Below are 26553 nucleotides of genomic sequence, written 5' to 3'. Positions count from 1 at the left end.
TAATCTAATGAAAACTAAAGAAAAACTAAAGAAAAACTAAGAGAAAACTAAGAAAACTAAGAAAAGCCTAGGAGCCATGTGACCGAGGCACCTCTTACGGCGCCATCTTGGGCTATATCATGAAATAGTGATAAGCTTCATAAAGAAATAAACTGAAGAATGCCTTTCATTGTTTTACGACCGCTCCTTTTACTTTAACTAGCTGAAGACCTGGCATTGCTCAGATATGTATTTGGTGATTGTTGGGTCTGACCACTTTTTCTAACCTTGGCACACTGTCACTCAATAACCAAATTTGTGAGCTTTGGGGTCCTTTGTGAGCTTTGGGGAGTGAAAGCAGTTTAATTTTTTCCATTTAAATCAATAAAAAACAAATCTGATTGGCTGTTTGTGGCTCTGCCTCCTTTTCTGGATTTGAACCCCAGTCACCCAATGACCGACTGTACCAAGTTTGAGGCCTTTGCCATTAACAGTGTAAGAATGGCTGCAATTTAAATATTCCCCTTGAAAATCAATGAATTTTAATTGGATAGTGTAGGCTCCACCCACTTTCCTGAATATTAACCCCAGTCACCCAGTGATGAACTGTGCCAAGTTTGAGAAGCCTGCAATTAATAGTCTAAGAATGGCTGCAGTCCACATCTTCCCATTTAAAATGAACACCTGAAATTTGATTGACTGTTTTATACTGCGCACATTTTCACTGAACTTTGAACCTCGGTCACCAAGTGACCAACTGTGCCAAGTTTGGGGACTCTGGCTTTTTATTTTGAGAATGGCAGCCTTTTTCAATTTAAAATCTGATCGTCTGTTTATGGTTCCGCCCAGGTGCTCGGGGGGGGGGGAGGGGGGACCCCCAGAACATATTTTCCCAAATAGTAAGGGATCTGTATACCAAGTTTTTCAGAAATCAGTCAAGGAGTTTTTGAGTGATGGTGGCACATACGTACGTACGTACACACACACGTACGATTGTATACATATATAGATCAACCAACTTAAATTTGCTTTGCAGCAAAATGTTCAAAATTGCTCTAACAGTTTGACCATTATATAAATCAATAACTTTTTACAACATAAGAAAAACAGCTCAGAAAATGTGCTACAGTTTCTATAGCTCCGGATGTGCTAAAGATGGACTACTAGACTTTGGCTAAAATCGTAAAAAACCCATTTGAAAAGAGCTGGAATCAAGAACAATGAGTATAGAGAGATGGGAAGTAAAAGATTTACTGTTAAAATACCCCCAAAAGAAAAAGAAAATATGATAGACTTCCCAAGTGAAGTCTCCTCCAGTTCTCCAGGATCCACAATAAGTGCAGCCTGCATTACCTAGGCAACATAAGCATTGCTAGGGTAATGTGTGTTACACTACTTGCGTTGCACTTTAAGTAACAATGCCACTGTTACCTAGGTAACCGCAGTCATGCTAATTGCACAACACATGCCACCTTACCAGTGTACGTAACGGGTACAGAAGTTTAATGCAGTTGTATTTAAAAAAGAAATCAATAGTGTGTACAGCTTACCTTAAATTGAATGTATTTCACCAAATTGAATTTTTTAGTATATAACTTTATGTATTCAAAGTACTTGTGGTGAGGAAGGTAATTGGGAAAGTCTGCAGGCATGGGGAAGTCGCTGAAAGCCATGGTTTCTTTAGACACATTGGTTACCAACGATCTGTAGATACTAGCTCTACCGTCCTCGGCTTTATCCTGTATTATGGATACAATATTAGTTAGATTTTAGATACTAACTACAATACTACTTTTTGTTTTGTAAAATCTTTTTACATTCAAAGTAAAATTATTGAAATGAACTTACTGTGAATCTCCAAAGACCTCCAATGTCATCACTTCTTTCAAAACATGTTGGCTCAAGGCCTTCTTCCAAGCATGCTTTGATAGCTGCTAAACCACTAACTCCAGCTCCAATTACTGCTACTGTTTTAACCATTGTGCTACCTAGAAAAAGGACAGAAATATTATGGTTTGATCCATTAAAAAGGGTGCTGTGCTGTGTCACAGTGGTAAATCACAGGAGATTATTATTCATCTTTGTCAATGTCCTTGTTTAGAGGACCACTATCGTGAAAAAATTAAGCAGTTAAAATCTGACAGAACCAACAGGTTTTGGGCCAGCCCATCTCTTCCTGGGGGATTCTCTGTTTTTTTCTTTGTTTTTAACAGCATTTACTGAATAGCAGTATAACTGCCAAAATAGTAAGATACCAGCCAGCCTCCCTACTTACTTGCACACTATTTTAGAACTTAGACTTTGCAGCTGCTGTTCAGAAAATGCTGTTGAAAACAAAGAAAACTGAGAAACCCCCATGAGGAGATGGACTGGCCCAAAACCTGTCGGTTCTGTCAGATTTTAAATGCCTACTTTTTTCGCAATAGTGGTCCTTTAAATGAGGATATTTTACATTTGTTACATGAGTAAAATTTAGGAAGAGTGGCAGTTGATGCCAGGGAGATGAGCTGAGTTTCAACAGATCCTGGACATTCAGCGCTGACAGCTGTCTATGAAAGTGGGCAGCCAGTGTAAAGGGTGAATGTGCTGGTGGTCTGTCACATTGCATGAAGAAGTTGCCTCATGTGTATCAGTGGTGTTACCGGGTTGTGGGAGCTTCGTAACCTTTCATAATGGGGGTATGCTATGATCCTGTTTCAGTGTTTGTTTGAGAAATACTGAGGATGATTAAGGATGGAGCAGGAAGATGGCTAAAGTGATCAGTATTACAATTTGTGAGTATAGATACCTGTGAGAGTGGGCAGCAATTATAAAGGGCGAGCCTCCTCACATTACCTGCTTTTGATACTGCTAATAATTGTGGTAGGAGGCACTAACATTTTCTATAAGTGTTGTTGATGTTGCACTGTTTACGATGCGGCAAGCTTGCATATATAATTGAAAGTGTGTGCCAGGTTTAGGTCTGACACACACATCCAATTTTGATTGACTACTGATTGGTCAACTTTATCACCTTCAAGTAGTAGGAAAGCATACCTACACAATCTGTTCATAGTATTCACACTCTGATGGCCCTCATAAAACATGGAGGTGGTAAAATGGGTCAGTGTTTGGCCAATCAAAATGAAATGTGTGTACCAGGCTCAGAGCCTGGTACACACTTTAAATTATGTTTGGCCAAACACTGAACAATTGTACCATCTCCATGGGGGTTTACCCACGCAATCTGCTCATAGTCTTCAATATCTGTTGACCATCAACTGACCCTCCTGACCACATGGAGGTGGTAAAATCAGCGAATGGCTAATCATAATTGAAAGTGTGAATCAATCTTATGTCATTGCCCTCCTTAACCCCTTCACGCCACATGCTATTTTACCCCTCCTGCCAAGAGATATTTTTGCATTTCAACACTCCTCCGATTCATTTGGCTATAACTTTGTAACAGTTTATCACACCTACCTAAATGATCGATATCTTCGCACAAATTAGGCACGTGTAAGTGATTGTTTTTAGTCGTTACCTTATTTCATATGCAATTTAAAGGGAAAACCAAGAAAAAAAGAAAGGAAAAAAGACACTATTTCTGAAATTCAATCCTCTATGCCTCCTCAGTGTCATATCTAGAGTATTTATCCCTCAGTGCTGATTATTTACAGACCCCCCCCCCCCCCCCCCCCAAAGGACAGTCATGAATGCGGCGCACAAAGCTTGCCACAGCGAAGAATGGGTGTGGTCATGACATGCTGTGGGTGGAGCTAACTGTAATGTAACAGTGTAACGCAGTCTCTAAAGCAGAGCCCTAAGTTTCCTCCCAGAACGCAGTTAGGCAAAGTGAACAGGTAATTGGACAAAGTTCCCTGAACAGCTAAGAATGTAGTGTTTCCCCCATGATGGGGTGAAGACAGACAATAAATATGCAGAAACTGTGTGATGCTATCATTTCAATGTGTACCAATATCTCTGAGGAATGCCATGAAGAATAAGATAGTTCGAAAGGCAAAAGAGGTCAAACTAAGTACTAGCAAGACATTAATAAAGTGGCTAGCAAAATATATAACTTTTCCTGTCATTGTATTTCTCTAGGTTCATTTATTAGCATACCATTTAGCAATTATGAGCCCTCAAAATGCCAAATGCTGCAAAAATAACCACAAAGTAGCAAATGCAGCCACTGTGGCCATCAAATAATAAATGCAAAAAATGTTACCTCCAACACATGCAATTAGGCAAACATAACACAGTGTTCTCCCCAAATTTGTTTTCCAGCCAAGTGGCATGAAAAAGTGGCCGGGTGGGGCATGACAGGGGAATGCAAGGCTGGTGCAACTCTGCTTACAGCATAGGAGCAGGGTGAGGAGGCAAGCCCATGACCGCCGGGTGCTCACCAAAAGAGCCTGGGGAGAACACTGGCTACCTCCAACACATGAAATGCAGCAACTGTTACTTGAGTCCGAAACATGAAATGCAGCAAACATTATCTCCGACACATGAAATCCACAACTATCACCTCTGACACATGAAATGCAGCAAACGTCACCTCCCACACATGCAATGAGAGAAACATTACCACCGACACATGAAATGTAGCAAACGTAACCTCGAACACATGCAATGAGGCAAATGTTACCTCTGACATGTGAAATGCAGCAACTTCCAACACACACAAGGAGGCAAATGCTCTGATACATAAAAATTCTGCAAACATCACCTCCCACAAATGTTAAAATGCAGTAAATGTTACCTCCCACACATGTAATGCCGCAAACATGTGAAATGCGGAAAACGGTACCTCCGAAACATGTGAAATGCCCATTCATTACTCCATTAGAAATCTAGCAAATGTTACCTCAGACATAAATGCATCAAACATTCCCCCCACCGGGTGCTGGTGAGGTGGGTGCTGTATGCGCCTCTAAATTAATGATTCTTAATGCACTTTTTATGATGCTACTTACTTTTAGCACATTTTTAACACGCTTTACACAAACGGTAGTTTCAGGTGGAAATGATTGCGGATTTTAACATGTGGTTAACGCAATCAGCAATTTACTGACATATGTTTACCGAATTCAGTTACTCATCTTTACCATGACTCCACCCCCACAGCATACCTCGCTTCCCTTTTTGGATCCTCTGTGATTGGCTCGCCTCAAACAATGCTTTTCAACAAGTTGAGGCTACATTCACGGTGAGATGTGCGTTGTGTTCCCAATACAAACAGGAACACAACAAAATGGCGTACTCAGTTTAAAGTCTATGAAAAGACTTAGAAGATAAAATAAATATTTTAACCTATCAAACTTAAGAAAAGTATTAACGCTGCATGTATATTATATATCTGACAAAATGAAGATATTGAAGCAGATTATATTGATATACATTATGAAAATGCCTACCTTCGAAGTGCATAAAAACTTTTTGAGAAAAGTGCAGTGAGAAAAAAGTGAAAGAACAGTTTTTGTCATACAAAGAACATTTTTTATATATGTAAAAGATTCTGCTATCAAGAGAAATAAAGTTTTTTGTTTTTTTTTTATACTAGACAATTTAACAGACTTTGCGATGAAAGCAAAAGGTACTATATACAACTTTTTGAAAAAATCCTGTTTTAAAGATGTCGGAAGTATGCTTCTTTAAAAATAGAAGACTGCAGATACAAGGCAAGAGACAGCACACATTAATAAAATGTAACTAGAAAGCATTTTTCCCTTTTCCTCTCCTAGAAGAATTATAACTGCTGATTTAAGATTTATTTTAGTTGTTAAAAATACTACTACTATCCTATTATATACCGTATTTTCTGCTGTATAAGACACACTTTTTCTTCCCAAAAAATGGGAAGAAAAAGTCCCTGCGTCTTATACGGCCTAGGCAGGGAATCCCCGACTTCCGAACGCTCGCCGATATGAACCACAGCCACGTCAGGGATTCCCTGCCTGTGTGCCCGCTCTTTCCTGTGCCTTTGCTTCCCTCCTTCGTTCCCCGATACCTCCATCGTCTCCCTGCTTCCCTCCCCCGGGTGCCAGCTACCTCTCCGTGTCCCAGCCTCCATCCCCCGTGTCCCTTCTTCCTTTTTCTGTGTCCCCGCTATAGTTACCAGCTTGTGTAACTTTATAGCTGACATAGCTGACCTCTTCACCGGTCCCCGTTTAAATGTATAGCGAAAGTCTCTTAACTCTGCAGCAGCGCCCGCAGGGATTGCCGACCTCTTCACCGCTGCACTTCTTGTTCTAGTGACTGCAGTTTGAACTGACACGTCATTAGTACAAGCCAACACTAGAGTGAGAAGTGCAGCGGTGAAGAGATCAGCTATCCCTGTGGGCACTGCTGGAGAGGTAAGAGACTGCCGCTATACATTTAAATGGGGAGCGGTGAAGAATTCAGCTATCTGTCAGCTATACAGTTACACAAGCTGGTAACTGTAGCGGGGACACCGAGAAAGGAAGTGGGGACACGGGGGAGGAAAGCTGAGGCATGGAGAGGTGGCGAGGACACAGAGGAGATAGCGGGAAATGGGGGAGGGAAATGTGGACAAAGGGGAGGTAGCAGGGACACCAGGGAGGACAGTAGGGGACACCTAGGAACAGAAGGGGGACATGGGGACAGAAGGGGGGCACCTGAGAGGACAGAAAGGGACACTTGGAGAAAGAAGGGGGGACACCTGGGGACAGAAGAGGGTACACCTGGAGATGGTAGAGGACATCTGGGAGGGTGAAAGGGGACACCTGGGGACACCTGGGAACAGATGGGGACATCTGGGAGGACAGAAGGGGACACCTTGGGACAGAAGGGGACACAGGAGGATATCAACTGGGGGAGAACATCTACAAGACGCTCCTGGAACATGGACGCACCAGGTTTAGTATATTTTTTTGCCCTGCTTTTTGCCCTCTAAACCTAGGTGCGTCTTATATTCCGGAACGTCTTATACGGCAAAAAATATGGTAGACGTTAATAAGCAATTATACCATGAAGAAAAATAGAACAAGAATGCACTAGTGAAGATCCAAGTATTTTGTATTTTAAATTTGTTGTCATCAAATGCTAAAGGAGTAATAAAGACTCAGATCTAACAGCTGCAATGTTTAGACGTAATGGATTAATATAAAGAAGTAACCGTTAAACAAGAACATTTTTTTTCTACAACTTAGCCTCAAGGGAGGATTTCTATTTATCTTTAAGGCTAAATCCTATTAAGAGACTCTATTGCTTTGTGACTATATTATACTAAAAAGGTTTGACTAAACAAGAATTGAAAATGTTGCTACTGGAACTTAGAAGCCTCACAAGATAATCGTTTTTGTCTAACCAAAAGAAGACTACAAAGTTTCCAAACAAGTTTCCAAATGTGTAATGCCTGCTACGCCATGCAATTTCCCATCAGATGAACAGTTCTAACCAATCATTTCCGACAGGTCCCATCTGATTTCCAATGTTTTCTGATCAATTTTCTGATCCCTTCTATACAACATTGATCAGAAAAACGATCAGAAATCAAATCTCATGCGTTGGAAATAATCTATCTTACAGAAAATTGCCTGGTGTGCACCAGGCATTAAATCTACAAAAGTATCTGCTGTTTTGCATTTCGAATCACACAGGTTTGCTTTAAATGGATGCCAAACCAAAGCAAGCTATGGGTCTAATGCAGTCCATGTCTTATGCTACATATACACAATGAGATTTTCTGGCAGATTTACTGTCAGAATGATTATTTACAACATATCTGATCTGATTTCCGATTGTTTTTAATCGATTTTCCATAGCAGTGAAAGTCAAATTGTTCGGGAAAATGATCAGAAATTGATCGGAAATCAGATCAGACATGTTGGAAGTAATCTAACAGTAAATCTGCCAAAAGATCTCATCGTGTGTACCTAGCATTACAATTAAGCTCTTTCCACTTTGCATTTTTTCTGTTAAAACCCAAAGTCCAAAACTTAATAAAGCAAATTTTTCAATACAATCATGTAGATTAAAAAAGAAGAATTACCTTTTGAACTAAAGTTTTAGCTTCAAAAATCCCTTGTAAAGTCCTATTTACTCACAGCTCTACACCCATCCATACAGATGTAAGCAGTTTCCTTAGTCATCAGCAAACCTTCATCTTAAAATGATTTAATCCCGTCTTGGCTGCTTCCCATGAACAACAAGAAGTCTGTGTACTCAAGTAAAAGGTATAGTGCTGGAAAGTTGACAAACACTTCCACCCGCCCATTTCTTACATAAAGTGAGACAATAGCGTGGATGCAGGTAATAAGTGAAATTGTACATACAAGCTAGTATTACTGCTGTTGAAAACGTTTTAGGAACTAGGCTCCCCGTTGCTAGCACTGGTAAATTACCTCAAGTAGAAAAACATGAACAAAAAAACAGTATAGCTGCACTCAAAGAGATAAAACTTTATTGCAATAACTGCATTAACTGCATCCAAAGACAGAATTTACCATACATATAGGGTATGGTTTGTTTTGCATACATTAACCATAATCATGAAGAGACCCTGCATGAACAAACTTTTCAATTGCTAACTACATACATACTGTATCAGATGGCGCAACAAGATTAACCTCGCCAATTCAATATGCCTAGTAAGATGCATCTTAATCCAAAGAGCTCAAATTCAAACCCCCTGACCCTGAAGGGCATCAGTCCCACCCAGTTGAAACTGATGAACTGAAAATAAATCCACATGACGCAGCACATCCTGAGAAAGCCCCAAGTAAGCAGGGCGAAATGCACTGACATAGGCCGCAGCTGGTATGCAATCGGACAGGCGCTGAAAAAGTTGGAGGAGTGGCTTCACGTGGTGGCGGATGTTTGCTGAAAGGCCGAGGTCCCTGCTTTGAATCTTGGGTTTGGGACTTGAAGGTTATGTTCATGCAGGGTCTCTTCATTATTATGGTTAATGTATATACCACAAACCATATATTTGTGGTAACTGCTGTCTAGGATTAGAATTGTTGTATTTGGACTAACATTTATCTCTTTGAGTGCAGCTATGCTGTTTGTTTTTTTCATTTTTTTCTACAACACGTGAAATTCCGCCTGAACACCACATACTCGATTTAGGCCGGTTTCACATCAGAAACCAGTGTTTTCAGTGTGATTAGATGATTGCATTGCAACTCAAAAAACAAGCTTCTTTGATACCTGTGTTAATGAGCAATAATGCAATTCTTCTCAATAGGTTCTCCGCTGGTTTCTCTCTCTCAGGTACTTCCGCTCTTCTGATATTATTACCCTAGGCAATGGCCTTTGTGGCCTTTCCAGAAATTTGGCCCTGGTTCCCATTGCATCACATTAAACCAGGCACTGAGCACTAGTTCCTTGTCTGCACAGTATAGCTTTTTATTATTCATCATTATTGATTTGTCCTACAAGGCTTAAGGTGGCCATACATTGGTTGATTTTTCCCTTCAATATGTGGCAGATTCGATCATTTGATCGAATCTGCTAGAAATCAATGCTGCAAAGAATTCCTGATCAATTTTACATATGTCATATTTTGGCACAGGTGAGCCTTTTTACAAATATATAGGCATGAGAAAACACATTTTCAAACAAATAAAAATGTTTTTTGTGAAAATATGTTGGCAAGAGAAAACTCACTGTTGCCAAATGCATTGAAGTAAATGGGGACGAAGATACATAGTTTTGCACTGCTGAGAATAGGCACAAAAATATATGGTCATGAGTGTGAAAACACATTTTAACTTCAAGGGCAGTTTCGAAGCTAAATTGCACCCAGAGCGAGGGTGTAAAAATTGTGCCCCCATAGCCCCCCCGCCGGGGAGCCAGGTATACAGTAGGTGCCCGCAGTATAGGTAGCCAGGCAAGGTAGCCAGCTATAGGTCCCCCCAGTATAGGTAGCCAGGCATAGGTTCCCCTGTATTGGAAGCCAGTATAATTGCCCCTAGTATAGGTTAGCCAGGTAGGTGCTTCCAATATAGGTAGCCAGTATAGTTGCCCCCAGTATACGTTAGATAGGTAGGTGCCCCCAGTATAGGCTAGATAGGTAGGAGCCCCCAGTATAGGGCTAGCTCCCCCGTAAGGGCTAGCTCACAGAAGTCAGTTACATTTCAGAATAATTCTGCATGTCAACTCACTGCCCATACAATTCTATGGGCCTGTTCACGTGTACGAGAGGATTTGCCGCCGGGAGACTTGGGCACAGGATACAGCTGGTATGGCTTATCCTGCTGCTGCACAAGTTCCCGGGGACGTTAATTACTATTCCCCTTCTAGGTCAACGTGCAGGGCCAGATTTGTACTTTTTACTGCCCTAGGCCAACAGTCAACAACCGCCCCAGTCAGTGACATGACTATACATTCTATAGTGCTTCAGAAGATGTCAGCAATATATAAATACATAATAATATGGTAGGACATTAGACTATGATTATGGTATGTATTAGATTGTGAGCTCCTCTGAGAACATGATTATGTACTCCGTAAAGTGCTGCAGAACATGTCGGTGCTATTTAAATACATAATAATAATAATATGGTAGGACGTTAGACTATGGTAGGATTATATTGCGAGCTCCTCTGAAGACAGTCAGTGACATGATTATGTACTCTGTAAAGTGCTTCAGGAGATGTCACTGCTATATACTGTAAATACATAATAATAGTATGGCAGGACAATAGACTATGATTATGGTAGGGATTAAACTGTGAGCTCCTCTGAGGACAGTCAGTGACATCACTATGGACTCTGTAAAGTGCTGCAGAAGATGTCGTTGCTACAAAAATGCATAATGATTATACGATAAACAGACTATGGTAGGGATTAGATTGTGAGTTCCTGTGCGGACAGTTTAAAGTCAAAAAAGAGAGGGGAAAAGAATAGAGATGGGGAGGAGGGAAAAGCAAGGGAGAGACAGCACAAGATGGAATAGGAAAAGAGAGAGGGAGCAAGATGGGGATGAGGGGATGTGGAAAAATACAGAAATAGAGAATACATGGGACAAGAGGACAAGAGAGGGAGAGTGTGATCTGAAGGAAAGTAAAAGGCTGGAGCAGGAAAACAGACCTTTTACCTGTCACAGTGGAGTGACTGAAAATGGGCAATAACTCAGGCAGGCTTGTTTACTTAGAAGTGCTGACCTCTTTACTTTGATCTGTTTCTAATGACCCCTGCGTGTGCAGGGAGCTTCTGTATCATAGTGCTGTGCTTCAGGACCACTGACACGTCTGTACAATGTCAGCGATAGCCCTGCTTGTATCTCCATTACAATGTTCCCCTCACTTACTTCACTGCATACACAGAGCTTGCAGATCATTAGAAGCGTGATGGCTCACAGTGATGATGAAAGAGGCAGTGAGTGATTACTTCCTGAATTATACAGCTGCCGGTCGTTACAGGGCACCGCTCTCTCTTATCACTGTGAGCCTCGCTGTTGATGACCTGCAGCTTTCTGCATCCAGTGCAGTGAGCGGGGAGTTGTGTGTGAAGAAGGCCGAGTAGGTATTAATCCCTCTGATCATGCGGGCGGGCGGGCGGGCAGATGGACCAGCTTCGGTACTGAGGAGAGGATGCAATCAAAGCATTGCACACTGCACACAGGGCAGATATGAAGTAGCTGATTGGCTGTCAGCTGCAGGCCGCCCTAGCTTAAGCCCCGCCCTAGGCCCCAGCCTACCTGGCCTGCCCACAAATCCAGCCATGTCAACGTGGATGATGGGGAATGATGTAATTCGGCTTCCAGCTATTGCTGGAGGCCGAATTACAGTGTTTTAAAAGTAACTTAAGCTCTGTCTTCTGATGGCACCGAAGTTACTCACTGTACGTCGTTATAGCCGTAATTCCTATTATGGTCTATTGTGGCGTCGGCTGCGCCCAAATCTCCTGCGCTGGATTGCCAGTGTTCGATATTCACAGTACTGCATTGTAACTGATCATGTTATTCTAACTCGTTGCATGCAGGATTGTATTAAAATCTATGTCTAGTCTCCATTCCAGTTCACACTCAGTATAACGTGTGCATTATGCAACTGACCACTGTGAATCTAGCCTAAAAGAAGTCATAATGAATAGCGAGGATTTTAATGTTCTGATTATGGTATCGTGAATTTTGCATAATTTTCGTAATTACGATTATGATCTGAATGGAAAAATCTTAATCACAAAAATTTACTAAAATAAATTTAGCGTGATTATGACCATACACAACATTTTCTTAATTACAAGGTTTTTTTTAGAGGAATTTTTGTGTAAAACATGAAATTACAATTTCGTTTTACCCGGAATACCATGTTACCCATAATATATTTCGAAATGCTAAGTCACGGAATTACAAAATGAAACATGAAATAACAATTTAATCTGAAATTATGACACAAAATTACGAAGTTTCTGATAATAATGAATAAACGATTTTGTGTGTAATTACAAATCTTATGTTGTAATTACAAAATTGTGAAATTTCGGCTCATCATCACTAGTGAATTGAGCTAATTTACCAAAACCACAATTAAATCATAATATCACTGATGTACCAAAGCCTCAAGCCTCAATTTTACTTGCTGAGCTTCCAGCATGTTCTCTCATTTACACATGCTTTGCAGTACATAGCCCTCCATACATTTTACTCTATTTCTTCCCTATCTAAAGAATGACCTTTATCTGGTCTTTCTCCCGCACAATAATTTTAATACATTTAACAAGGTACGACAAAGCAGTTTTAATAATGTGGTTTCAAACTTGAAAAGCCAGATGCTTGCAAAGTAATACAGTGAGTGAAAGCCAGGGGTCGAGTGGTGCGTGGACGCGGGTGAACGGCGTCCACTTGACCAGGGTAGGGCCCTATTTGAGCCGACCTTATTAATTACCGTAACAGAAGCTATGACACCCAATTGGAGTTATAAGGCCACAGCTTTATTACAGTATTGACATTAAACATTAAATGAGCTGTGACAAGAAACACTGAAATAAAAGGGGGAGGGAAAACAAAACATATTACCATCACAAACATATTTCTATTAACAGATGGCGGGGCGCTTGAGCGCTCTGCAGGTCCCTTGACAATGCCCTCCCGTGCCGGCCACCAGCCTTCGGCTTACATTATCACATTATACATTATTGCATTATCCATTATTGCCATTATCCATTATCATTATCATATATATTCCATTATGGGATCCTCATTCGGCGCATTAATTGGTTATGCCAGCTCGGTGGGGAATACTTTCTCGATGTCCAAAGATACGGCATTGTCAAGGACCCGCCTTCAGCTGTGACGAAGTCTGTAGGGATACAACAAGTCTGCATTGTTATGTGGTGTTCCCAACACCCCCTCTTGTCGCTTGCTAGCGACAAGCCTGCGGCAACGGGAGGGTGGGTGGGAGAAGTTTGCTGTATCCACACGATCCCAAAAGGAAGGCTGCCTGGCCAGCCCCCTGGTCTTATAGTGTCCTGGCCCTGGCCAGGACACTCCACCTTTCTTTCACACCTGGCGACCCTATTGTTCTTGGACAGTCCAGCTCAGAGCCCACCCGGTCACGCCCCTTCTCGCCCTAGCTTCGCCCAGCTCTCAGGTTACTTGACCAGGGTAGGGCCCTATTTGAGCCGACCTTATTAATTACCGTAACAGAAGCTATGACACCCAATTGGAGTTATAAGGCCACAGCTTTATTACAGTATTGACATTAAACATTAAATGAGCTGTGACAAGAAACACTGAAATAAAAGGGGGAGGGAAAACAAAACATATTACCATCACAAACATATTTCTATTAACAGATGGCGGGGCGCTTGAGCGCTCTGCAGGTCCCTTGACAATGCCCTCCCGTGCCGGCCACCAGCCTTCGGCTTACATTATCACATTATACATTATTGCATTATCCATTATTGCCATTATCCATTATCATTATCATATATATTCCATTATGGGATCCTCATTCGGCGCATTAATTGGTTATGCCAGCTCGGTGGGGAATACTTTCTCGATGTCCAAAGATACGGCATTGTCAAGGACCCGCCACAGCATTCGTCCTTGCCTCAAGGACGAATGCCCGCCCACACGCAGAGCGCTGCCTCGAGAGCCTCTCTCAGGCCATATAATAAGAGACAACGAGATATCCTCCCGCTGTACCCCCCCCTCTACTTCTATTGGGGCCCACCAGTTCCCCCAACCTTAGCTCCATGGAAGGCTAATGCAAAAGCCGGTTGCAACAGGCGAACTTCGCGTTCACTGCGGCAATATACCTCCAGTGCGTCCAGTAGTTCAATCAGCAGTGCCAGCGTGATGGTGCCCTTGCTGTTTGAGTAGGCCGATTTGTATGGCATTATACCCCTCCCGAAAGCCATATGCTAGAAGGTCGGCCTGCTCCCTATTGGGGTACCTATCTAGCCCTGGGGCCATCGCCCCGACGCTAACTGGCGTGACCCCCTTTCCCAGTTCCTTGTTCTGTCTTGGTTCCTTGTGTGTTCTTGTTTCTTTTGAAACAATTAGCCCCTGGGTGCCCGCTGGCCCCGCAGACCGCGCAATCGTGCTTATATCTGCATGTGGTTTCCCACTCGCAGGTATCATTGTTGTATTTCCAGCATAAACCTTTTTTCTGCTGGGCCAGCGAGGCATCTGCCCCGCCGTCAGGCACTTGAAAGGGGGAGTTGTGGCCCCCCTTGTACTCGCTACCGTACTCCGGCTTGGCTGGGCTACTCAGCGACATCCATAGCATGATGTCCCTGTGTTCCCACGTTAAAGATGGCCTGACCGCCATCTTCTGCCGGAACTGCTCATCATATAGCAGCCAGGCCTTCCCTCCATATTTGTGATATGCTTCCCTGATGCCGTCTAAGTAACAAAACATTGCTGCGCACTGTTCTGGGGTCTTCTCACCCACTATGCTGGCGAAGATGTGAAACGCTCTCGACCAATTGGGGAATGTCCTGGGTATCAATCTATACATTCGCCTTAGGTCGTCTTCCTCCTTGCGGTGTTCTTTGCCCCTTTCCCACTTGTCTATGTTATAATTATCTAGGGGGAGCACCGTGAATATGTCAACGTACTGCCCTTTCCAAATTTTTTTCTTCGTTTCCTCTGATATGTGGAAACCTAAAGGGCCCGCAAAACAGACGTAGGTGCTGCTCTTGGCCGAATCGGCTAGCCGGGGTGACCGTTCGGACTTCTCGGTCGCTGCCACCTCTGGGGTTGCCGCGACCGGCGATTGAACGTTCCCAACCTCTGGGACCGAGCCGCTCACCTCCGCCTGTTTCGCGGGCCCCGCTTCTACTCCCCCGCCCCAGGCCCCCACCTGCTGAGTTGTATTGTTATTATTGCTCTAATGGCCTTTCGAATCTCCAGCAGCAAAGTCCGCTGGTCCCCATCCTGAGAAACACTTTTAGCAGTTGTAGCAACAGGCATTTAATTGGCAATCATTCCGTTAGTCTCACCTGCTTGGTTTTCCGCCTCCCGGAGTGTCGCTGATCCATCTCTTCCATGCGGTCCCTGAGCTATCTGCTCCCTGGAACCGTGGTGGGCGACCTGCGGAGGCAATAACAAAGAAGCGACTCCCTCCGCCCAGTTATACTGCTGCCGTGTGCCCCGCTGCTGCCGTCCTTCGCCGGTGTTGCTGGCCCTACTTTGTGACGGGTCCCCCCTTGCTTCCCAAGCGCCCTCCTGATATCCCTATACGCCCTCCTGCTGGCCCCGGTCTCGGTCCTGCTCTTCCTCCTGATCTCCTTCGCTCTCCCCCCCTTCCTCCGCCGGACTCACCTCCATGGCATGCTCTGGCCGTTGCTGTTGCCCTCTGGCCCCTTCCCATCTCCTGGGCCCCTGTGCTGTTCCTCGTCCCCTGCCCTGGCTCCTTGTGGCCCCCCTGCCCGCTGCTCTCTCCCCCCCGCTCTTGCAGCCCCCCCCTTGCGTTGCCCTGCGCCCCTCTGTCCTCCTGGGGCCCCCTGCCTGAGGCTCCTGCATCCCCCCATTGGCCCCCAGATCCGGGCTCTGTGGTGAGCCCTTTGCCTGTCCCTGCGCCTGTGGGCCTGGAGCTGCGCTGGGTCCCCCTCGGTGGCCATGGCTGTGCGGCCTGTGGGTGGGGGTGGACGCTTGTCGGCTGGCTGGGGATGGGGTGTGCGCGCGGTGTACTGTGAGGGCTGATGCAGGGTCGCTGGCCCCACCGATGCTGCGGCTTCCTCCCTGGCCGCGCTGACAGGGGCTCAGCTGTGCCCTGTCCCGGCGGCGGCCATTTTGCCGTGGGCTGGCAGAGCTCTGGCGGCGGCCATTTTTCTGGAGACCCGGGTGGCGGCCATCTTGGGTTGGGCGAAGGAGAGGAAGAGGGAGGGGTCGTGGGCCTGCAGCCTGTTGCTGCCCGGGTGTGCGAATCTGCTCGGCCGGGCCCCCCACTGCGATCCGGCCCCTCCCCGCCCGCCTATCGATCACTCCGCACTCCGCCGCCACTGCCTGTGACTGGGCCCTGCCGCCCCCCGCGCCGACCTCCGCCATGACGGGACCCTCCTCCCCCCGCCTCCTGTTCCTGGCCGGAGAGCCTGCGGGGCTAAAGCGAGCCGGAGGCCTCCTTCTCCTCGTGCTCTCCGGGCGCGGGGCCCCAGCCAGGTTAGTGAGCTGGGCCTGTAGCCACAGCCTCCCCTGGTCCCCTGGCATGGCCCGCACCCGGTCCCAAAGCTCCTGCATGGGGGCATCCATGGCTGTCCCTCCTTACTGCAGCTGCCTCGTGATGGGAAGGGTACCCGGGGTCTCGGTGTGCGCAGTGTGGGCTGGGGCTCAGGGGTGGGATGACTTGGACGAGGTGGCTGGGATATAGTAGCTGGGCTAAGTGGGCTGAGATGGCTGGCTGGCGAGGGCTACCTGAAGCTGCTGTAGCGCGCTGGGTGTGTGGTTTGGCCGGGCTGGGGTAGCCGGGATGAAAGGGATGGGATGGATGGATGGGACTCACAGGGGCCGCCTGACGCTGGGTGGGAGAGAGGCCTGGCGAGCCCAGGATCAGCTTAGTATGAGTTGGGGGGCTAGTTAAGCCCTGCAGGTCGCTGCCTGCAGTGGCTGGGGAGGAATTACTGGCTAAGGCCTAGTAAGAAAGGGAGGGGGATATTTGTATGTGCTGGATGGGTCGGGGCAATGTGGTGAGATCGCTGGGATGGGGTGGCTGAGATGGCTGGGATGAAATGGATGGGAAGGGATGGGCTGCGATGGAGGGGATGGGATGGATGGGCTGGCTGGCTGGCACTCAAAGGGCTACCTGGGGCTGGATGGGAGGGAGGCCTGGAGTGCCCAGCAGCAGTTTGTATGAGATGGGAGGTTAGTGAGACTCTGCAGTTCTGCTGAACTGCGGGTATCCGCCGGGAGGGGAGGCTGCTGTTTGTGGGCCTGATGCTGGGAGAAGGTTGGGGAGGGATTTCTGGCTAAGGGCCTAGTAAGAAAAATGTCTGCACTTACCCCAGCCTTTGCTCCAGCGAAGTTTGCTGTATCCACACGATCCCAAAAGGAAGGCTGCCTGGCCAGCCCCCTGGTCTTATAGTGTCCTGGCCCTGGCCAGGACACTCCACCTTTCTTTCACACCTGGCGACCCTATTGTTCTTGGACAGTCCAGCTCAGAGCCCACCCGGTCACGCCCCTTCTCGCCCTAGCTTCGCCCAGCTCTCAGGTTACTTACTATTTCCCTGGGGTGGACGCCGTTCACCCTGCCATGTTCGGAGGGGAGCAGCGCAGTGGAAAGAGAGCTGTGAGCAGCGGTGGAGAAGGGGGGCCATTTCCCCTCCCCTCACCTTAGGTGCTCTCTTTCCCTCGCTCTCCCCTCCTGAAGTAAAGTGCAGGCAGCCGGCAGCGGGCGGGACTTACCTCTCCTCGTTCCGGCGTCGGATCTGCGTGCAGCTGCTCTGGTCTGTATCAGACCAGACTTGCGGCACGCAGATCCGGAGATCCGACGACGAGGAGAGGTAAGTCCCGCCCGCTGCCGGCTGCGCGCATATTACTTCAGGAGGGGAGAGCGAGGAAAGGAGAGCACCCTAAGATGCTGCTCACAGCTCTCCTTCCACAGCGCTGCTCCCCTCCTGCTGGGGGACACCTATTCTGGGCACATATGCCCCTGGCTACATATGGGCACATATACCCCTGGCTACATATACTAGGCACATATACCCCTGCCTACATATACTAGGCACATATACCCCTGCCTACATATACTGGGCACATATACCCCTGGCTACATATGGGCACATATACCCCTGGCTACATATGGGCACATATACCCCTGCCTACATATACTGGGCATATATACCCCTGGCTACATATACTGGGCATATATACCCCTGGCTACATATACTGGGCACATATACCCCCTGGCTGCATATACTGGGCATATATACCCCTGGCTACATATACTGGGCATATATACCCCTGGCTACATATACTGGGCATATATACACCTGGCTACATATACTGGGCATATATACCCCTGGCTACATATACTGGGCATATATACCCCTGGCTACATATACTGGGCATATATACCCCCTGACTACATATACTGGGCATATATACCCCTGGCTACATATACTGGGCACATATACCCCCCTGACTACATATAGTGGGCACGTATACCCCTGGCTACATATACTGGGCACGTATACCCCTGGCTACATATACTGGGCATGTATACCCCTGGATACATATACTGGGCACGTATACCCCTGGCTACATATACTAGGGATATATACCCCTGGCTACATATACTAGGCACATATACCTCTGGCTACATATACTGGGGACTACTATACTCATGGCTACTTATACTGGGGACACCTATAGACCTGGCTACCTATGCTGGGGGTACCTATTTTGGGGGAACTGCTGTCAGATTATCTGCTGTTATGTATTTTGGGGAACAGCTGCCAGATTATGTGTATGTTAGAGGAACAGCTGCTGCCAGATTACATGTATTTTGGGGAACAGCTGCCAGATTATGTGTATGTTAGGGGAACGACTGCTGCCAGATTATGCGTATTTTGGGGAACTGCTGCCAGATTGTGTATGTTTGGGGGACCACTGCTGCCAGATTATATGTATTTTGGGTGTTACGTGTATTTTGGGTGATCCGCTGCCAGGTTTGGCGTATTTTGGGGAACTGCTTCCAAATTATGTGTATGTTGGGGGAACTGCTGCTGCCACACTGTCTATTTTGGGGGAACCACTTCCATATTATCTGTATTTTGGAGGAACTTCTACCAGATTATGTGTCTTTTTGGTGAAATGCTGTCAGGTTACATCTATTTTGGGGGGATACACTACGGCAGAGCTCAAACTTCCCTGGCAGACCTTTTACATCACTGCTAAGGTCATGTATATTTGGCCCCACCCATGACCACGCCCACATTATGCTTGGCCACGCCCACTTTTTGGCGCGCCGCGCGAGGTTTTCCGGGTGAGTCCACTCACTTCTTTTTCCAGGACTAGACCCCTGGTGAAAGCAATGTTGTCAGCTGATCTCTGGTCAAAGATCTCATAACAGCAATTAATATTACACCTCAAGGCATAGACACATGCCTTTGTGTGATGTGTGAAAAAATGTACCTGTCATGAATAGATGAAGAAATTCTCTAATACACAAAAACAACAATTTTACACAGGTCTCAGGTTCCTCCAGTTTTTACACAGGTCAGAGGGCGGTTCTCCTATGCACTCCTCATCCAGCCAGCCCATCCAGCTCTTTATGCTACCTCAGCGGTGATGTCAGCCTGGCTCTGTGCACTGGTGAGTGAAGGACAGGCACGCTGGGCTTGGGAGAGAACAGAGAGGTGATGGGCAGCCAGGGAAGGGAAGCAGCTAAGAATGCAGTGATGACGAGCCCACTTGTGGTGTGCTTTGCTCAGTGAACACCCATTTGTGATAAGATTTGTGGGTTCGTGAACATATAAACCAGAGAACACTCACTCCACAACCTAATAAGCCCACCCATCAGGCTTGCCCTGGCAAACAGCACTGTAAGGAACTTCCGGCCCTGAATGCGGTAATGTAAGCTGATGGAATGCACCATAGGCCACATCAGAATGCAAACGCTTTTCACAAGAGCATTCTCACTCATACCTAGACAAGGTGTATTCACACTGCATCTGTTGTGATGTGCATGGGGCACATTGCAATGGATTTCAAAATCAGCATCTTCTGGTAACGGGTATAACAACGCAGGTACGTTGTTGCCATTCATATGTAACACGCAGTAATGTGCACACTGTCTGGTATCTGATGCACCACAAAGCTAATGCACTGATGTGAATGGGACAGTTGTGGGTCTGTAATGCAACATGCACAGTGTGAATGCACTCTCCAAGATCACAGATGACAGTCACTGAGCTATATTTTGGGGGCTTTATAACACATTAACTGAAACTACGGGGTACAAGAAAAACCCAGCCAAAAATGTCTCCAGATCTCCTAAGGCATGGATACACTGAATATTTTAGCTGCAGGGACTCTTTTTCTGCTACCTAGGGGCTGAAAAGTAGTTCATTGATACATTATGAAAAAATCTTGGGTCCTATTCAGTTACAAGAATTGCTAGCTAATGATATACAAGATTTAAATTATTCAGGACTCTTGTAGCCAGATGTCATATGCAGGGATGTATTTTGATTTTTTTTTTTTTCTCTTATTTTTATGTGTGTTTTTTTTAGTTTTATGTATGTGTCAGAGGGAGCAATATAATCTCATATCGAGGGCTTATAGGACGGACTGATCCCTGGGATCTCAGCAGGAGGTACCAGGTACCCCATTTTCCAGGCCGGACGGTCCAACTATCTATACTACGTCCTTTGGAAGCTTCCCCTTATTCTTTTGATGTTTAGTTGGTATGTTAATACCTTGTGTTTTATTTGTTCTGCTTTCAAAAGCTTGGTACATCTGTTGATCTGCTCAATAAAGCTTTTTAATACAAAAGAATTGCTAGCTAATCCTTAAAGTAAACCAGAGATCATTAAATCTAAAGAATCAATACTTACCTGCGGCTTTCTCCTGCAGCATAAACATGTGTGAGTTCCTTCGCCTTTCTCCTGCGGTCTGCCGTTCAGCCGCAATCAGCCCCGGTAATTGCTTCAGTCGCGTCAGTCTGGGTCTTCTGCTCATGTGCGGGATGTCCGTGCATACACAGAAGACCCAGACTAGACCCGACTGAGCCCGTTACCAGGGCTGATTGCCACTGAACAGCAGACCACAGGAGGACGGCAAAGGAACTCACACGTGTTTATGGGGCTGGAGGAAGCCCCGGGTAAGTATCGATTCTTTAGATTTAATGATATGAATGTACACATTAAGGACTAGAAATTGTCTAATTCATGTGAATAAGTATTCAAGTGATTTAAAAGGAACTTGAGATGGGCATTGTGGAATTTTTTATACTTACCCGAGGCTTCCTCCAGCTCCATTAGATGCATGGGGTCTCTAGCCATCTTCTCCGGCCGCTCTGTTCTCTAGTAAACCCCCCTGGAGTCTGGCTGGCCACACTCTTCTGCATGTGGGGCTCGGTCGGCCGGGCCGCACATGCACAGAAACGCACGACTGGCCGCAACTGCCCAGATTACCAGAGGGATTTCCTATATATTCCATACGATCCGCACCATCCAAGGTAAATACTTTATTAGCTCAATTAAAACATCAAAACAGATTAAAATTCAAAAGTGGGTCTGTGCATTGTGATGACGGTGGATTAGAGGCGGTGGAATTTTATTTGATGCTATGTTCTGATTTTGACACTGGACAGAGACGTATCGGAATCGGAATCCTGGGATGATCTTTAATTAGAAATTTCTGGAGATCTCTATCTATAATGCCCTTAGATACTGCCTCATCTACAATTGTATCAATTCTAGATTGAATCACTGTGGTTGGATCAAAACTGAGTTTCTCATATACCTGTGTATCACTCAACTGTCTGAGTATCTCATCCCTATATTGTGCAGGGTTCATAATGACCACCGCACCACCTTTGTCTGCTGCACTTATTTTAATAGACTTATTAGTAGCCAAAGAAACAATTGCTTTACGTTCCTGTATGGAGAGATTATTGTTAGTGATATTCTTAATTCGTTTAGACTCAAATTCCGATCTCAAATTCTGGACATCAGTATTGACTTTCTCCATATAGGTATTAATGACTCCATGTGCGACAGGGATAAATCTACTCTTATTCCTTAGATCCCAGTCCCTTAGTTGTATACACAGTCTCTCTGTTCACTCTGACGAATTTCTCCACTTCATAGATAGCCACTACTATAGAACTGTTTCAACTTCAACGATCTAAAGAATCTAGTTAGTTTCAAATCGATATCAAAGAAATTGGGAAAGTTAGTAGGACAAAACGATAATCCTCTGTTGAGGAGTTGATGTTCAGACTCTTCTAAAACATAAGAAGATATATTCACCACCAGATCTACCGGTATTATCTTCCCCTCCTCAATTGCATCCTGTGATCCTCTTTCCCTTTCCCTCTGTTTTTTCTTTTGGTATCTTTTTCCTCCCCTCCTCCGTTTGTACTGTCGGATTGGCCCGATGGCTCGTCCGAGGCTAAAAAATCTGATGATGATTGCTCTCCTTCTTTAGGTGTACGGGGTTTAGGATTCTTCCTTGGATTTCTGGGCTTGGTAGGTCTAGGGTGTTTGAATGGCATTTCACCTGGACCCCTCTGCCATCTGTATACATATCCAACGGTGAGTATCCAATACACAGATATTTTGATTGGATTATAATACTATATGATATGTGCTGTGATATTTTGTGGATATATATGTAGGAACTATGCTGCAATTCTGATGAGTGTTTGTGGTGATATGAATATGCATATATGCTAATGGTGAAGTCTTCCATGTGGTCCTCCTTTGGATTTTAAATGAACTGCTCTATGGACTGGTTATCATTGTGGGCTGGTCATGATTTGATAAAGGACCTGCTACGGCCCGAAACGCCTGTGCGTCATCACAATGCAAAGACCCACTTTTGGATTTTAATCTGTTTTGATGTTTTAATTGAGCTAATAAAGTATTTACCTTGGATGGTGCGGATCGTATGGAATATATTACAAGACCCTTGTGGCTCCAGAGGTGATCTCAGCACATTCTCATTTTTCCATTGGTGCAGGAAGCTCTAACTACTACACAGAGGGATTTCCTAGAAAATGGAGCGGCCCGAGAGGAGGGCGAGGGACCCCATGCACCTAATGGGGCTGGAGGAAGCCCAGGTAAGCATAAATAACCCCACAACACCCATCTCAGGTACGCTTTTAATCCGAGAGACGTGTCAGGCATTGCGATTCTGTTTTTACACTTTTTCTTCTAGGTCTTCTCCTAGGATATAATTTTCATCTTCTGTTTGAAATAACTTTATGTGCAATTGCAATTTCATGTGAATAAAACAATGCACCTATTGTCTCCACCCCCACCCTTTAGAGTGTAAGCCTCTGGCAGGGCCCTCCTCCCTAGTGTTTCCAGCTTGATTATGCAATCTTACTGTCAATCACCCCTCTTGTGGACTAGAACAGTCTCAATTTTGACATATGGAAGAAGAAAAAAGAAAAAGAGGCCATACGAGCACCACTCAGGACTAATATGAGATAATGTGGTATAAATTCATCTTTATTAATGATCCAATAAATTAAAAACATATAAAAACAACAACCACAACATGGGTCTGGGGTCCCCAATACAATAAATGATACACCTGCACTGATAAAGTCATAGAAATGTATGTACTGGTGCAAGGTGTAAACAGGAGGTATAAATAAATCGAGAACACCTACTGCCTCAATGAGAGCATAATATGTATAGCAAGAAAAAGTATAAATATATATATATAAATGGGTAAATACAAATTGATCATACACATGGGTAATGAATGAATCAATAAATGAATGGATGAAACCACTCCAAGAGCAATAAAGTGCTAGTAACAATGAGGTAAACCAAAAATAAGGTGACTATGTGCAACAATAAGAACAATAAATATGCTGAGCAAACAACAATAAATACGACAGCCCACGGCTGAACAAGTGCACCAGACAGAACACACAAACAATGTGCATAAGATGCACCACGGAGGGTGAAAGAGGAGAAATGAGGGATACTCACTATGGAAGCAGAAGAGGCAAGGAGGAGGGGGACCCCATGCTCACCGGGAAGCCTTAGTGCACCTCGCGGGTAAGACGCCCGCTTCTGAGAAGCGGGCGTCTTACCCGCGAGGTGCACTAAGGCTTCCCGGTGAGCCTGGGGTCCCCCTCCTCCTTGCCTCTTCTGCTTCCATAGTGAGTATCCCTCATTTCTCCTCTTTCACCCTCCGTGGTGCATCTTATGCACATTGTTTGTGTGTTCTGTCTGGTGCACTTGTTCAGCCGTGGGCTGTCGTATTTATTGTTGTTTGCTCAGCATATTTATTGTTCTTATTGTTGCACATAGTCACCTTATTTTTGGTTTACCTCATTGTTACTAGCACTTTATTGCTCTTGGAGTGGTTTCATCCATTCATTTATTGATTCATTCATTACCCATGTGTATGATCAATTTGTATTTATCCATTTATATATATATATTTATACTTTTTCTTGCTATACATATTATGCTCTCATTGAGGCAGTAGGTGTTCTCGATTTATTTATACCTCCTGTTTACACCTTGCACCAGTACATACATTTCTATGACTTTATCAGTGCAGGTGTATCATTTATTGTATTGGGGACCCCAGACCCATGTTGTGGTTGTTGTTTTTATATGTTTTTAATTTATTGGATCATTAATAAAGATGAATTTATACCACATTATCTCATATTAGTCCTGAGTGGTGCTCGTATGGCCTCTTTTTCTTTTTTCTTCTTCCATTATCGATTGGCCTGTAGCACGCCCAGGAATTATTTATTATTATTTATTTAGTGGTGCTACGTTCCACATTTTTTGTTTAAATCAATTTTGACATATGACACTGTACTGTTATCAAATCATTTGCATGATCTTGTTTTGTTGTGAGTTTCCTGTATGTCCTACCTTGTATGTTAACCCATTTATCTATTGTGCAGCGCTGCGTAATATGTTGGTGCTTTATAAATAAATAATAATAATAATATCCATGTTTTTAGAGGCAGAAAGTTTTGCAGCTAGTTGAGGTGTCCTGTACAGTAGTTAACACCTATAGGGCTTGATTCACAAAGCGGTGCTAACCTACTTAGCATGTCTAAAGTCTTTAGACGTGCTAACCAGGGTGCTAAGTAGGTTAGCACCGAAGTATCTGATTCAGAAATTCGGTGCTAACCTACTTAGCACCCTGGTTAGCACGTCTAAAGACTTTAGACGTGCTAAGTAGGTTAGCACCGCTTTGTGAATCAAGCCCTTAGTTGGTTAAATCTGATGCTTAATTTGGGAGTTGCCTGGATTATGAATTGCCTTAGGATTTAGCAATGTTTGTGATGCATTTTCCCACAAGCATGTTATTTAAGCAGACCATATATTAGACGTTTGTCCAGTGGTTAAAGCAATTGCAAAACATTTTTCATTAAAACCATTAATTTACACAGTGTAATTGAAAGCAGTGTTTGTCAACATTATTTCAGCATATAAAGGCTGTGAGTAGACTGTGAGAAGAAAAAAAAAAGAAGCTGTTACTCGCACAGCACAATCTCATTTTCAATATAAGAATTAGCACTGCAAAAGAGTAGAATATTGGTACATTTACTGATACTATCGGCTATTTTAGGAGCAATTTCCATCCTCACACAGCTCTGCCTCTCTGCTGTAAAATCCTCCGTCAATTTTAGGTACAAAAGTAAGTCTTGGAGGGCTAGACCATGTTCCTGCAGGGGGTGGTTGCTGTCAACTCCTCAGTGTATAGTTTAATGATCACCCAGCTAAAAGAATCTTATTCAGATGGTGGTAAGGGGTTAAAGATTTCAACAATGTGTGCTAATTATCTTTGCTTCTCTGACTGGTAAAAATCCTAATAGTGCCTTTGTAAACAGCATCTCTCTCTCTCAGCAAGGCACCACATAGCAGCCTACAAAGTAGATGCAGCCTGGAGTGAAAAGTCACAAGCAAGCAGTCAGTCAGGAATAGTGTATACATATCTCCCTGCTAGTTACATTACAGCAATATTACAGCACATCTAGTTACATGTTACCTCCTCAGATCAGCCTCCTCCTCCTCATGTGTGCTGCATGTTGTGACACAATGAAGTATATTTGCGAGCTGTGTGAGGGAAGAAGGATGATTTTTAAGCAGGGAGAGAACAGGGTGAATAAATAAAGTGCCCCTAGCACTAGTGGTAATGTGTAACCTAATATAGACTATTAAAAAAAAGTAGTTTTTTAATTGAAAGTTTTCCTTTAAATTTCTGGCTGCCCCTTTTGCACGTATACCAGAGGTAAAGCCCAGAGCGCCAACTTGAATGCCTATGAATCAAGTGATATGCAAAAAGTTATGATAAAGTACAGATCTGGGTAGGAGCATATGTGGCAATTACAGATAGGCCACTTGAAGACCACTCAGAACCTAATCAGTCTACATGTGTGTGACCCAAAGAAACGAATATTGGCAACATTTTGGTTTTGCATTCATTAACTCTTTTAGGGCTGGTACCCACTAGAGTGT

General features: G+C 44.6%; 1 protein-coding gene across 1 annotated transcript in view; it reads right to left on the bottom strand.

Annotated features, from left to right (window-relative positions):
• The window catches only part of LOC137521108 (dimethylaniline monooxygenase [N-oxide-forming] 2-like), a 43951-nt gene extending 32860 nt beyond the window's left edge, over positions 1-11091 (bottom strand). The window contains exons 1-3 of the mRNA XM_068239912.1: positions 11027-11091; positions 1828-1967; positions 1530-1718 (exon numbers count right to left, since the gene is read on the bottom strand). Of these exons, the coding sequence (XP_068096013.1) occupies positions 1530-1718; positions 1828-1959 (321 nt within the window). The 5' untranslated portion in view covers positions 1960-1967; positions 11027-11091. The remainder of the gene's footprint in view (positions 1-1529; positions 1719-1827; positions 1968-11026) is intronic.
• Between the last annotated feature and the right edge of the window lie 15462 nt (positions 11092-26553).

This window comes from Hyperolius riggenbachi, chromosome 6 (assembly GCF_040937935.1).
Source record: "Hyperolius riggenbachi isolate aHypRig1 chromosome 6, aHypRig1.pri, whole genome shotgun sequence".
Lineage (NCBI taxonomy): Eukaryota > Metazoa > Chordata > Amphibia > Anura > Hyperoliidae > Hyperolius > Hyperolius riggenbachi.
Note: the sequence above shows the minus strand (reverse complement) of the source record. Positions and strands in the feature narration are given on the sequence as shown.